Source organism: Macaca mulatta, chromosome 9 (genome assembly GCF_049350105.2).
Source record: "Macaca mulatta isolate MMU2019108-1 chromosome 9, T2T-MMU8v2.0, whole genome shotgun sequence".
NCBI classification, from domain to species: Eukaryota; Metazoa; Chordata; class Mammalia; order Primates; family Cercopithecidae; genus Macaca; species Macaca mulatta.
This window is the reverse complement of record NC_133414.1, coordinates 118759064-118772266: the sequence shown is the minus strand read 5'-3', so window position 1 is coordinate 118772266 and position 13203 is coordinate 118759064. Positions and strand designations below refer to the sequence as shown.

At 41.1% G+C, this 13203-nt stretch overlaps 1 protein-coding gene across 4 annotated transcripts in view; it reads left to right on the top strand.

Moving 5' to 3' along the window:
* Window positions 1-12460, top strand: part of SORCS1 (sortilin related VPS10 domain containing receptor 1) — a 589929-nt gene extending 577469 nt beyond the window's left edge. Inside the window, exons 25-27 of one of the 4 annotated variants that reach the window (XM_077945596.1) lie at window positions 6913-7018; window positions 7136-7296; window positions 12176-12460. In XM_077945596.1, the coding sequence (XP_077801722.1) occupies window positions 6913-7018; window positions 7136-7296; window positions 12176-12255 (347 nt within the window). In that variant the 3' untranslated portion in view covers window positions 12256-12460. Of the gene's footprint in view, window positions 1-6912; window positions 7019-7135; window positions 7297-8819 lie in introns of all 4 variants that reach the window. The other 3 variants (XM_001083180.5, XM_015148113.3, XM_015148114.3) reach the window with 3 other exon arrangements.
* The last annotated feature ends 743 nt before the right edge of the window (window positions 12461-13203 follow it).

The window sequence follows — 13203 nt, the reverse complement described above, 5'->3', positions numbered from 1 at the left end:
GAAAGAAAGGGGAAGCATAACACATGTAAAATACAGAGAAGATGCCAGAACATAGGACAAGCTACCCTTTAGACACCAAATGTCTTATACCTAGAGTGATCAGGACTGTCCTGGGTTATCTATGCTGTATCAGCGTAAGCTTTAATAGCACCCCCTTTCATTCTTAAAGTGTCTTATCTTCAAAAATAATATGTATGGTCTTCTTTTTTACTCTGCCACCCTGAGAGTGGGGATAGAAGTCTATACCAAAAATTGGCTAATGTGGAGCCCAAAGGTAATAATTGGCAATTGAATGTTTAGCCAATTGAAAGAGACTTTTGAGGAAAGTAAATAAGCTGTTGCTATGTAACAAACCACCTAGAAGTTCAGTAGCTTAATAGTAAGCATTTATTATTGCTTATGCATCTAGTCTTATCTATGTTCACTTGTCTATCTGCAATTAGCTATGGGTTGTTGGTTAGGGAGCTCTGCTGATCTTGGCTGGTCTGTCTCACATGTTATGGGTCAGCTGCCTGCAGGCTGCTCTAGCATGCCTTGGTTAGAATAATTAACCTGGCTTCTACATGGCCTTTCATCCTTTGACTGTTCTAGGCTTGCTCACACATGGCAGTGGTAGAATTCCAAGAGAAAAAGCAGAGGCACACCATTGCTTCCATTGCATTCCATTGCCACATGCAGATTATAATGATAGCTCAGATTCAAGGCATGAAGAAACAGATTTTACCTCTTGGTGAGACAAGTTTCAAACTCATTGCACAAGGCTTAGACACAGAGAAGGGTAGAAGATTGAGCCAGCAATGTAATCCATATCTACATGAGGCTGACTGCTCACTTAGGGGAGATTTGAGATGCTTTTAGGTAGTTTAAAAAACTTTCTTCTGGAGTCATCACCAGATTGAGCTACTATCAACAGCAAAGGGGCACATTTGTGTGTGTGGGGGGGGGGGGCGGTATTTTTGCTTTGTTTTAGTGATCCAGAGAATATAAAAGTCAGGCATGCCCTAAAGACAGGACTGGAAGTTTTATAAGTGAGAATAACGGGGCCTGCTATGCAGTATTCTCAAACTGTTATACATAATAATTACCCGTGTACCTTGTCACATATATGGATTTTGGAGACCTACTCTCAAAGACTACATTTTTTTTTCTTTTTTTTGAGACAGATTCTCGCTGTGTCCCTCAGGCTCGAGTGCAGTGGCGCAATCTCGGCTCACTGCAAGCTCTACCTCCCGGGTTCATGCTATTCTCCTGCCTCAGCCTCCTGAGTAGCTGGGACTACAGGTGCCCGCCACCACATCCGGCTAAGTTTTTTTGGACTATACATATTTTTTTCAAGTGAAGCCTAGGAAGCAATATTCTCACAAGTGCTCCAAGTAATTCTGATTCAGGTAGTCCGTAAACTACACTTTGAGGAATATTTCACATAATAGCCAGGAATCATCACCTTCCAACCCTAGAAAACCAAGTCATTCTTCTCTTCTTGTCTATTATGATGATGCTTGCTCTTGGAGTTACTGATGTTTGTCATTACTTGGCTAAGTGACCTCAACTCCCCGTCACTGGATATTACTGAAGACTCACCCTCAGTTTAAATTCAGAAACAATGCTTCACTAGTCATTAGAGCTACTAAAGGATAAACTGAGACGCATTAAAATGTTGAAGAGTTTATTTGAGCAAATAATGATTCATTAATCAGTTAGCACCAGACCACAGTTGATTTAAGGCTCCCTGAAAGGCATGAAGCTTTTATGGGGTGAAGATGAAAGCTAGGCAAAGAAAATATTTGATTGGTTAAAACAGAGCAATAGCCTTCTTTGGATCATTCTAGTAGAAAGTCCTTCATTACATTTTAGTTAGTGGTTTCTAATTGATTAAGCTTAAGTTTCGTTTTCCTAGAATATGACTGTTTACTTGGATTTTGGTTTGCTTACATAGGAACCCAGGACTCCAGAGCTGCCTCAGTCTAATGGCCTCCCAATTGGCTACTTTAACAAGAGACTTCCCTGGAAATTCCCACCTAGTCTGGTCTGCAGTCTTGTGGCTTTATACCAATATTGTAGCAAACTTTAAGACTCTCATGATTGGATTTGTTTCTAAATGGAGGAAAGGCCCATTGGACAACCAAGAGTTCTCTGTAAATAGAAGCCTTTCTGCCCATTCTGCATTCTGCATAAACTTTCTCTGTGCTATTCCCATATCACTGTAATTCTTAAAAAATATTTCAGACCACATGGATTTCGTGATATTCAAGGCATGTTACTCAAACCTGAATTGATCTACTTTGGGGTCAGGAGAGGAAAAAAGAAAATCAAGGTATGGTAAATTACTTCTGCAACATCCTGACAACACTAACTCTCTTGGATTAGAATTAGAGTTGAAAGTTTCGGGGTCATAGTGCAAGTAGCAGTTCTCCAGGAAAGTCCTTTTGACAGAATGAAAGTGAACACTGGACAACAATAAGATTATTCTACATGGCTTCACTGGGTGATGCTACCATGTTATTGACCTTAAAACTTGGAGATAAACCAAGCAAAGGGCAAAACTGCAGCAAGGAGGGCAGGGTGTGATGGCTCACACCTGTAATCCCAGCACTTTGGGAGGCCAAAGCAGGTGGATCGCTCAAGGTTAGGGTTCAAGACCAGGCTGGCCAACATGGTGAAACCCAAACTCTACTAAAAGTACAAAAAAAAAAAATATTAGCCATGCGTGGTGGCGGGTACCTGAAATCTCAGCTACTTGAGAGGCTGAGGCAGGAGAATTGATTGAACACAGGAGAAGGTTGCAGTGAATCGAGATCGTGCCACTGCACTCCAGTCTGGGTGACAAAGCAAGATTTCATCTAAAAACAAAATAAAACGAAAAAACTGCAGCAACAGGGAAAGCAGTGCCTGGGGAGAGGCATTTCCTAGAGTGTTACATGGAACCTAGTTCTGCAAAGGGTCTGTGGTCAAATGAGTTTATGAAAGACTATGGTAAAGTTAAATGTGTTCTTTTCTGCAAGGGCTGCTGTGACCCTTTAAGATACTGACGTACATTGTGAATCTCCACATGAGGAATGCTGTATATATCATTGCCCCAAATTATCTCACCATAGAACTGTCATCAGTTTTCAGGATTTTTTTTCTGTAGAAGAATACACTTTCAGAAATACGATAGCATTAAAATGACAAGGTTAGAAATATTGGGCATGCAGTCTGTCCCAAATACTATGACAGTGCTTTATAAATTCCATCTCATTTTAATCTCACGACTTTCTAGACCAAACACTAGTTTCATCTCCATTTTGCAGATGAGGAAACTGAGATTTAATATAAGTCACTTAATCTATAAGTGACGGAGCCAGGTCTGATTCTGAAAAGGGATCATATCATTTCTGAACCCCAAAGGTGGAATTTTGAATTTGTTCTCATACATACTACTATAACCACTTATTTAGCACTTACTACATGGCAATCACTTTTCACAAGAAAATTGTTGTTATTATTGTAAGTGTTCCCATTATTATCATCCCAGGTCCTCGTGAATAAAATATAAAAATTCAATGCATTTCCAAACTCCTCAAAGGATTTTAGAAATGATATGTGCAAGTACACAGGCTTAGAAATGTTGAGTCACTTGGAAGAACTGCTTGTATCCATGTTTTACTTTGTGCATGAATAATGGCAAAAAACTGCTCAGCACTTTTCCTACACGTCTACCTTGTTTAAGCTGCAACTGGAAAGGGATTAATGTATGCTAATTCCACACAACAAGCTAAAGCCCATTTATCACAAGTTTCCATTCCTCAGCAAAACACACACAAATGCACCGAAGTGTTGGGCAAACTAAGAAATGCAGCTGCTGTTGTGTGGAGCAATAATAGGTCTGTTTATAGTCAGGCACAGATCAGCAAACAGAAGCCACCCACAGAACACAGAGGGCAGTGGTAGTCAGTCTCTGGCCACTGCTGCTGACTGCTTCCTGCTTCCTGCTTCCTGCCTCTGAGAAGTGACTGACTGATGCAGAGATGGGGAGGGCGAAAGGATAACACACATTTTAGAACTGGGATACGGAAGTTCATTTTCCCAGAATAATATGCTAATTACTTAACAGTGTTAATGCTGCTTGTTGAAGAATGATGATTTAAGTGTAAATGATTTAGAATTGAAAGACTTAACCTGGGGATGGGGAGAGATAGGAGGAAGGAAAGAGAAGGGAAAAGGTTCATTTGTGTGTGTGTGTGTGTGTGGCGCGCATGCATGCATATGCGAGTTTGCTTTCTGTGTTGCTGACAGCTTGGACAAAGTAATTTTCTCTCTTAGTTTTCCATTTATTTCAAATGTCAACCTTTTCAAGCAAGCTCAGTATTCTTAGTTGCTTCATATCACTGGTATTCTGGTTATGCTGAAAGAGCATTTAGCTGGGAGTGAAAAGTTTAGCTTTATTTCAACCTCTAACCATTCCAATCATCTGTGGCCCCTCTTTGAGCCTCCATTGTTCCCTGAAAAATGAAGGATTTGTGTTAGAAGATTGCCTTTAAAACATCTTCCTAATATAATTTCCTTGATGTGATGATGGTATTGTGATAATAATGAGAGAGAGAGAGAGAGAGAGAGAGAGAGAGATCTTTTAGAGTTACAGGTGGTTAAATTATAGGTTTTCCAAGATTTACTTCAAAATAATCCAGTGGTTGGAGGTTGTGGGAACTGGATAAAATAAGATTGGCTGTCAGTTGATGGTTGTTGAAGCTGGGTGGTAGGTACAAGAGGCTTCATTTCTGTATTCTGTGTGTGTGTGTGTGTGTGTGTGTGTGTGTGTGTGTGTGTGTGGTTGCATGCACACATATCCATACACATATACACACGTATGCATATATGTGTACATATACCTGTCTTCCAAACTTAAGAGTACATGATTTATTATTCCTACTGCTCCTTTTTAAACTTAATATTTTAACTTGTGCCAGTTGTTAATTTGCTTCTTGTGCTATAGTCTTAGTCCTAATCCCCATCCTCAGAAATATATATTTTACTGAAATTAGCCCAGGATTGAGTATATAGAAAGTGTGTGTGTGTGTGTGTGTGTGTGTGTGCATGTGTGTATATGATGATTCGGGTTCAAGTCTTAGTTCTTCCGTTTACTAGTAAGTTCTAAGTCCTTTTAAAACAATGCTAACCAATGAGAACTTCATTGCTATCTGTTTAATGGGATCATAATCACTGCCTTCCATTTGTGAAAATCAATTGTGATAATGTCTATGACAAATGGAAGGTGTTCTCTTCCCCTGATGACATCCTACCAGTTGCACGGTGAGTTCTGAAGAATTTCTGGACCTCTCTACCGATGGTACTGAGAGCTTTCTTTTCTAATTTTGAACCAAAAGAAAATTTGCCTTGGATGTTTCATGTCAGTGGGAACCCCCCCCCCCGCCCACCTCATCTTTTACACACAAACTCACGTACTCCCATTTCAAAACTGAGGTGATGCTTGACTTACAGGGGAGAGAAAATAGTGGGGGGTTCCATATATTCAGTGCCTCCTGAAAGCCAACTCTCCTGAAATGACTATTTTCATTTGTCACCAAAACTATGTGATTAGATGCAATATGCTTTCCAGTATCGATACAGAGTGGCTGAGATGTAATCCTGAAAAAAATAGAGCAGAAGCAACTGAGAATCTTGTCTGAGACCGTCAGTGTTATAGTCACTTATTCTTGAACTTTTTTACCTGGGTGACTAGAACATTGCCCTCTCAGCTCACACCAGAGAAAACCACAGAAAATGGCGATTAAAGGTCACCTGTATTTCTGGGTATCAGGGTTTGCTTAAGTTGATGGAAGGTAAAGGTCAGCACCAAGGCTTCCCTGGAGTACATGTGGCTTGTCTTTTATGCGTGAGCTACGCTACGTTTGCAAAATGTCAGCTTTTAAGAGGATAGAAATTAATTGCAAAGTCTACAGGTACAACAGGTTTGACTGTGAGATGGCAGACGGTGTACAGGTGGAGAGAAGTGTTTTCCAGACTGCGCTTTAAGGCGAAACTCAGGGAGGGAGACTCTTTTATGGAGGCAGAGGCTTCTGTTTTGTCTGGGAGAAAAACTCACTGTATTTGAGAGGCTGGAGCATCTTGGTGAGGGCTGTCAGAGCTTTTGGGAAATTGTTGAGACAGCCAGGTGGCATATCCCTCCTTCAGCATGTCAGCGGCTGGCCTTGTGAAATATTCACTTGGCCATCAGTTTCCTGTGTACAGAAACACAAGCATGCTCCATCACTTTGCTTTTCTTTCTCTCACGTATGACAACTTTCCAATTATTTTTCTCACATGACAACTACTGGAGTAGGGGTGAGGGGGTGGTTGAATTCACAAATATATTCCTGCAGGTGGTTTTAGTGGCAATCTGTTTTGCTTTGTGGAAAAAGTTTACACTCAGAGTATAATAAAATACAATTATTATATTGTTATAAATATTGATTGATAATAATACTAGCAGCAGTAGAAATGAAATCTAGTAATTACGTGACTTACTATGTGCTTGGCACTTTTCTCACTGCTTGACATACATTAGCTCACTTAATCCTCATAAGAACCCAGTGAAGTATATACCATTGTTATTATTTTACCACATAAGGTACATTAAGGTGAAGCAACTTGCCCAAGACCACATAGCTACTTAGAGTGGGACTTGAATACAGACAGCCTGGCCCTGGGGTCTGTAGTTTTCATTGCTTTGCTGCAGAGCAGGAACATTTGGGGTGGGAGTAGGGGTGGGCTTAGATGCATCCCATGTCAGTCATGTGACGTGCTTCTTGTGTGTATACCTCACATGGTTTTCCGGGACTTACCATGCTTGCGTGTGAACCATTTGAACCTCTCATAGTGTCTCACCTGCCCAGTTCTCTACTCATTTTTCTCTGCTCTGTTTCCCCTCCCCAGCCCCCCTGGTGGACCTCACTCCAACCCACAGTGGATCTGCCATGCTGATGCTGCTCTCAGTGGTGTTTGTGGGGCTGGCGGTGTTCGTCATCTACAAGTTTAAAAGGTGCGTGTCCCTCCCTCCACGTCCCCCCACCCCTGACCTCTTCCTTCTCCCTGACAGGTTCAGAAGCATGTGTTACAGTGATGTGCACAGCAGTGATGGTTTCTATTAATATTTTAGGAAGATCCCGGGGATTAATGTTTATGCCCAGATGCAGAATGAGAAAGAACAAGAGATGATCAGTCCAGTCAGTCACTCTGAAAGCAGGCCCAATGTCCCTCAGACTGAACTAAGGAGGCCTGGCCAGCTTATAGATGAGAAGGTGGAATCCCAGCTCATAGGTAAATGATTCCCAGTAGCCACCAGCTGTTCAGCTGAGTAGGCAATGGCTGACTCTCTCTCTAACCCCTTTCTGGCTTGACATAACCACTTTCTTCTGCTCTAACAGCCCTGAGAGAAACAGCTAAGATGGCTTTTTCCCTGCTTCCTCTCATTGGGATGGGGGAAAAACAAACAAACCTCTTGCTTCTATCTAGTTTTTTTCTCTCATTAGTTTATTCCTCCTTTTGCAAAACCCTCCCTAAAATATTGGGCTTAAAATGTTAAAATGTTATATGTTTATGGGCAAACAGAAAAGCATTTGCTTTAATAGTGTATAAGAAGGAGAGGCCTCAGAGGCTAGGGCTGGTGGACCAGAGGGCAGGGCAGGGTTGGCAGGACACGATATGTATTGACTAGAATGAAACGTGGTAACCTCAACTGGATACAGCCCTAAGGAGGGCAGACTGCTCCGGAACACCGGTAGAGGAGTGACATAATGAGAGTGGCCAGCCTGATCATCCGGGGAATTTTTTTTTTTACATCTATTGGTAGTCTAGGAACTTTCCCTCAGGAGATTTGGAACCTAAGATTGAGGACAAGAGGCATAAAGTTTGCAGACATCCAGGGAGTGGAGCAATCCTGAGAGAGACCACTGGTGGGTGAGACTATTACAGAGCAGATTAGCAAATTTCTTCCTCTTTTTTGACTGTCCCTTACCAGAAGTTGTCAAATGGACTTTGTCATATTTCATTGGTGCTCTCTCTGCCTGTGAAGTAGGCACGGGAATCCAACAATGAGGTATAGAGAATCTGACGTTCACTTGCTAAATTCTGCTATTTGTTGCAGAAGCAATTTTCCAGGAAGCTAGGCAAACCCATGAAGCCACTATTGCTGATCCATTTCTCTCTTTGGTTCCTCCTGTCTGTTGGCGTTAGGAGTTGAAGCCTTATATGTTTACATTTAGATCCTGCATTGCTAGCAACAGTGAATAAATTATTATATAACCATTCATGCTCCACTCTAATGTGATAAAGACCTAGAAGGCCTTTACATACAATTTTTAATCTTACTTGGAAAACAATGAGTATGTAAATGGAAACATAACCCTCTTTAAATGAATATGGGAAAGGTCTGTGGCTGTGTTAAGGGGAAATTTAAATGCAGTGACTGGTTCCTATCATAGATAATGATAACTGCAGTCACATCTGGTGTCCAATTTTCACAGTGCACTTTCTTTTATTTGAGGAGACAAGGTAATAAATGTGTAATTGCTTGGGGTTAAAAAGAATAAAAGCCTTTTCTATCTTCAAGTCCAGAGAGGCATTCACCCTGTCTCCTCATTCCTAAAGCTTCTAAGTGCATGTTTTGGGATCATTTGGTTCTCAGCTGCATTTCTGTAGGGTATGAAGCACAGCCTCTACTTGCTTTATTAAAGTAGTAATTCCTCCTTCACCAGGAAGATATCGCAGCACATTGCAAAGTCTCTGACACCTTTCCCTTTCCAGTGTCATTAAATGAGTAAGTGTTACACGTTTTCTCTTAGGAGAGTAGCTTTACCCTCCCCTCCCTCCCCTTCTACTCAACCTGGTGACTCATCTCTCCGATTGCAAAGAGCAAGACACGCCACTCCGCCTTCAACGCCAAAGCGGGGATCTGCTGGGGCACAGTATGCAATTTAAGGAAAACCCCCAAAGGCTACAGGCGACCTGCTGATCAGGAAAGAATTTCGCTCTTGTCAAGTACATCATCCTTCATGACCACTAACTTTGTGTTTCTTTTCTTTCCTTTGTTGTTCTGTTTCCTGTTTTGCCAGGAAGTATTTCCATAGTTGCTGAGAATCAAAGCACAAAAGAAATCCCTACCTATGTAAATGTTTGAATGGAGGACGCCAGTAAAAAAACAAAACAAAAACAAAACATAAAATATAAACAATCAAAATCCAAACAAACAAACAAACACTCACTGCATCGGGACTTTTTAATTCTTCAGACACAGACAACAAGGGTTTTTAGCTTTAAGCCTGTGCATGTGGATGATACTCTGAGAACATGTCTGGAGGGGCAGTGTACAGGTGCTCTATTTTAATGGAAAACACTCCCCTCTCCCTCTTTCTTCTTCTCCTCTCTCTTTTTTCTGATCGGTCGTGTTTGTAGAAAATTCATAACATATATAGGCCAAGGAAATCTGCATGTATTTTTGGAAATATTCTTGGCTCCAGATTATCAGCTATTTTAGCATTAAAGGCTGATGGGTGGATTAGCTACCCCAGCTCCTTTCATAAGACACAAAGATATGCACAGGAGTTTGAAACCCTGAGCTGTTTCTCTGTTCCACTTTCCATATTGTCATTTCCCTTCTAAGTTAGCTTTGGTAGCTCTGTTGGTCAGCAGTGACCACGAGGCTGCTTTCTGCACTCTCTGTGGCCACAGGAACAAAGATGCGAGTTGAAGATCCCTTTGTGCTGGTAGAATAACGAAGGCAGGGAGGCAAAGCATGTCAGAAACGGACCTTGGTTTCCTGTTCACCTCTTTCCACCATGATTGCCTCCCCTTGCAGCTTTCCCTACTCCTGCCCCAACTGCAGTAGGAAATGGAATCCCATTAGTTACCCATTGTCCTGTCTTCACATTTGTTTGTCATCCATGTGTGACCCTGATCTGTTGATATCTTTGAATGTCTTCCTTCCAAACCCCAAGTAAGTTGTCCTTCAACTGTTCTTAATTTTTCTTCCCAAACATATTGCTAGATTCTGGACATTAACCCTGATGTTTCCTAAATACTGGCCTGGCCTCTGCCGCCCCTGCCTCCACCACTCGCAAGTTTCTGAGCCCTTTGTCAGTTTTGTACATTCCCAAGCATGCCAGCTTCTGTGCCCATGGACCTTACTGCATCCTGCACAGCAGGGTTCAGTTTCATGTATCTTTGTCTTTTCCTCTAGAACCTGCCTTTTTCAAATATCCCCGCCTTTTCCCACCTGCAAACTGTATGTGAAAGAGTTGATATATGCAAAGCAATTCAAACCTGGCCATGTACTTTGGAAAAGAAAGCATAGAGATGAATTGTGGTGTTCTCACACCTTAACGAAAATCTCGTGCAATCTGATTCCAGAAGATTCTTGTGAGAAATGTTTTGAATGTGTGACAGTTTTGCAGGGCAGTTTCCTCCTGTGATGGTTGCTGTTACCCGGTATTTCCACTCTCACAATAGAATAGAAATGTTTGTGAAATAAAACTGATTTTAACTAGAAGGAGAAACAGGTTAATGGACTTTGTGTTTAAGAGTGTCAAACAGTCTGAGACAATAAATGGGGGAATTATCTTACGTTAGGGTGAGAGTTTGATTATTTAGGATGATCCTAGTGATTTCATGTGTGCTCTCTGACCTCTGAGTATCGTAATATCATTAAAGGAAAGATTTATGTCTGTATAAAGGAGAAAAGTTAGCTGATTGTCAAAAAAGATTGGCGCAAAGCATGAAGAAACCCCAGTTTTCCCCACGGTAATCATGAAAGAAGGCCCAGAGAAAGAGGGAGACAAAAGCCTGTTCAGCAGAGGCCCCTTTAGTATTACGACTGGGCAGAGACCACTATAAACTATAGGAGAAAGAAGTTCTGATAAACCTCTTAGTATGCTCAGCCTCCTTCTTTGCTATGTCCCTAAGCCAACAGTGTATAACCCAGGCCCTGGTGATAATGAGGGTGTCCTAAAGATCCTGATGTCCATGACTTCATGTAGTTCAGGCACAGAAAGAATAGCAAAGCTGCTGTCAGAAGTTTATCAGGCAGAGATGTTTATGGTTGAGGATACCCCATATGAATCTGGGAAATGGGCTAGGCCTGAGGCAGCCACCTATTTGTAGAACTCAATTGATCCCCAACCTGCCAGGCTTCCTATCTCATAGGAAACATCCTCATTGATCCTCTTCAGTTGGAGCCTCCCAAATTTAATCTGGAAGACAAAGTGTTGGAAAACCAAAAGAGGCTCACTCAGACCAGCACAGGGAGTCCTCAGAGTTGCAGTTCAATTCATTTTAATTAGAAAAGTATGAAAAAGGAATAACACTCTTATTCTAGCACAGTGCCTTGCCTAGAGTAGTAGTATGAAAATTACTTGTTGAAGAAATAAATGAATGGAAAGACATAGGAAAGAATGGGCTGTAAATCCTAATTAAAAATAGAGGTAGACATGAGATGCCTGGCATTTTGGAAAGTGACCAAAGATGGCCAGCTAGAGATCTAGCATCTCCAGGATCCTCATGTGCCTCTCCTCAAAGCTTCCTCCCATCTGTAGGAGATTAGTGAGGCAAGGTGCTGCTCAGAGAGGAGGACCTCATTGTTCTTATGACCTTGGCCAGTTGTTCTCAAAGTGTGGTACCTGAATCAGCAATATCACCATCACTTGGGCTTGTTAGAGATCCAGATTCTGGATACATACTCCATACCTACTGAATTAGAAACTCTAGGGGATGAGTAGTGGTGTTCTCTATTGCTAAGTGATAGTGGGCCCAGCCATCTATTTTAACGAGCCCTCCCAGTGATTGTGATACATACTAATGTTTGAGAACCATTGTACTAGGCCATTCCGGCTGACTCACAAAGAGAAGGCAGTAATGAGGGCCTACAAATGGGAGGGACCTAAGTGCCTACCTACTCACTAATCGCAGGTGCAAACACACAAGGAGTTTGGTGGGCTTAAGGTCAGAGGAATGTGTAGGGAGGAATGTATGTGGAAGCTAAGATTCAGGGCAAGCTAAAAATCTGATACTGCAACGTTTTCCAAAATCCCAGAAGGCAAACTGTGCATGTTCTACCCTGAACCACCCACGCAACACTTTCTCCCTTGCCTTATTTTTAATTGGATTCACTGTCCAAAATGCAGAGGTTTGCTTTGCTTTTTTTCAGAAGTTCCAAACAGCAACTTTGAGAGCAATGGGGTGCTTGGCAGCTGTTCTGTGTTTTCCAGGAATCCAACTGAGCATTGAAATCTCTCATTTGCCGACTTATTTTTATAGGAAGCCAATTTAAAAAAAAAAAAAAAAGAAAGTTTTCTTATAGTATTGGAACTACTTCTAATTTTAAAATGACTTTTTTGATGTATTTTTGGTTAAATACTATGTAGTGTAATGTATAATTGCTCTTGTTTATTGCTTTTACAATCATATTTATTAAACAGATAATGTCTCTAAAGTCTTTGCCTCAGGTATTTTTTTTTTAATCCTAAACCATTGGTGTTCATTCTAAATATAGAAGTGTTGCATGTATAGGATTTCATAGAGGCTAATTGCATAAGAAATAGTAAACACCACAGGCTTGAGGTTTTTTGCTGTTTTTTTTTTTTTTTTCCACTAACAAGGCAGAATGTATGTACTACCTGAATTCTACCTGCATTTCAATTAACTATATAATGTCTGTTTATTAAATTACTTTGATTTAAAAATTAGTCCAAACTGGTTATTTTAGAATGAGTACATGCTCATTATTATTAGTTCAAAATTAGAAATTATGGATGGGGAACAAACTCATAAACTCATTCAAATTTGTTCATAACCTTGTGATTACCAAAAGACCAAACCTGCATGGAATGAACTGAAACATGGGGAGTGGTAAAAAACAGCAGATGAGTAAAAACAGCTGTGAACCTGGAATCAGGAACGAGGAGTTCGCCTCTGGCTATGCCAGCTGTGTGACCTTGAGCAAATCATTTTAACAGATAAGAGCTTTAGTGCTCTCATGCATATAATTTGGAAGAAGATCCCTTCCAGCTCTGCCTTTCCAAATACTATGGGTGAGTCATTCCCCAAGAGTCCCAACTATTTGATTTAAAGTTAGCAGGAAATAACGTGATAGACTGGATCCATCTTTTCAGCCCTGTGGCTCACCTATGTAAGTGGCATTTCTCCGTGGACATCATTGGGTGTTGATATTTGGCT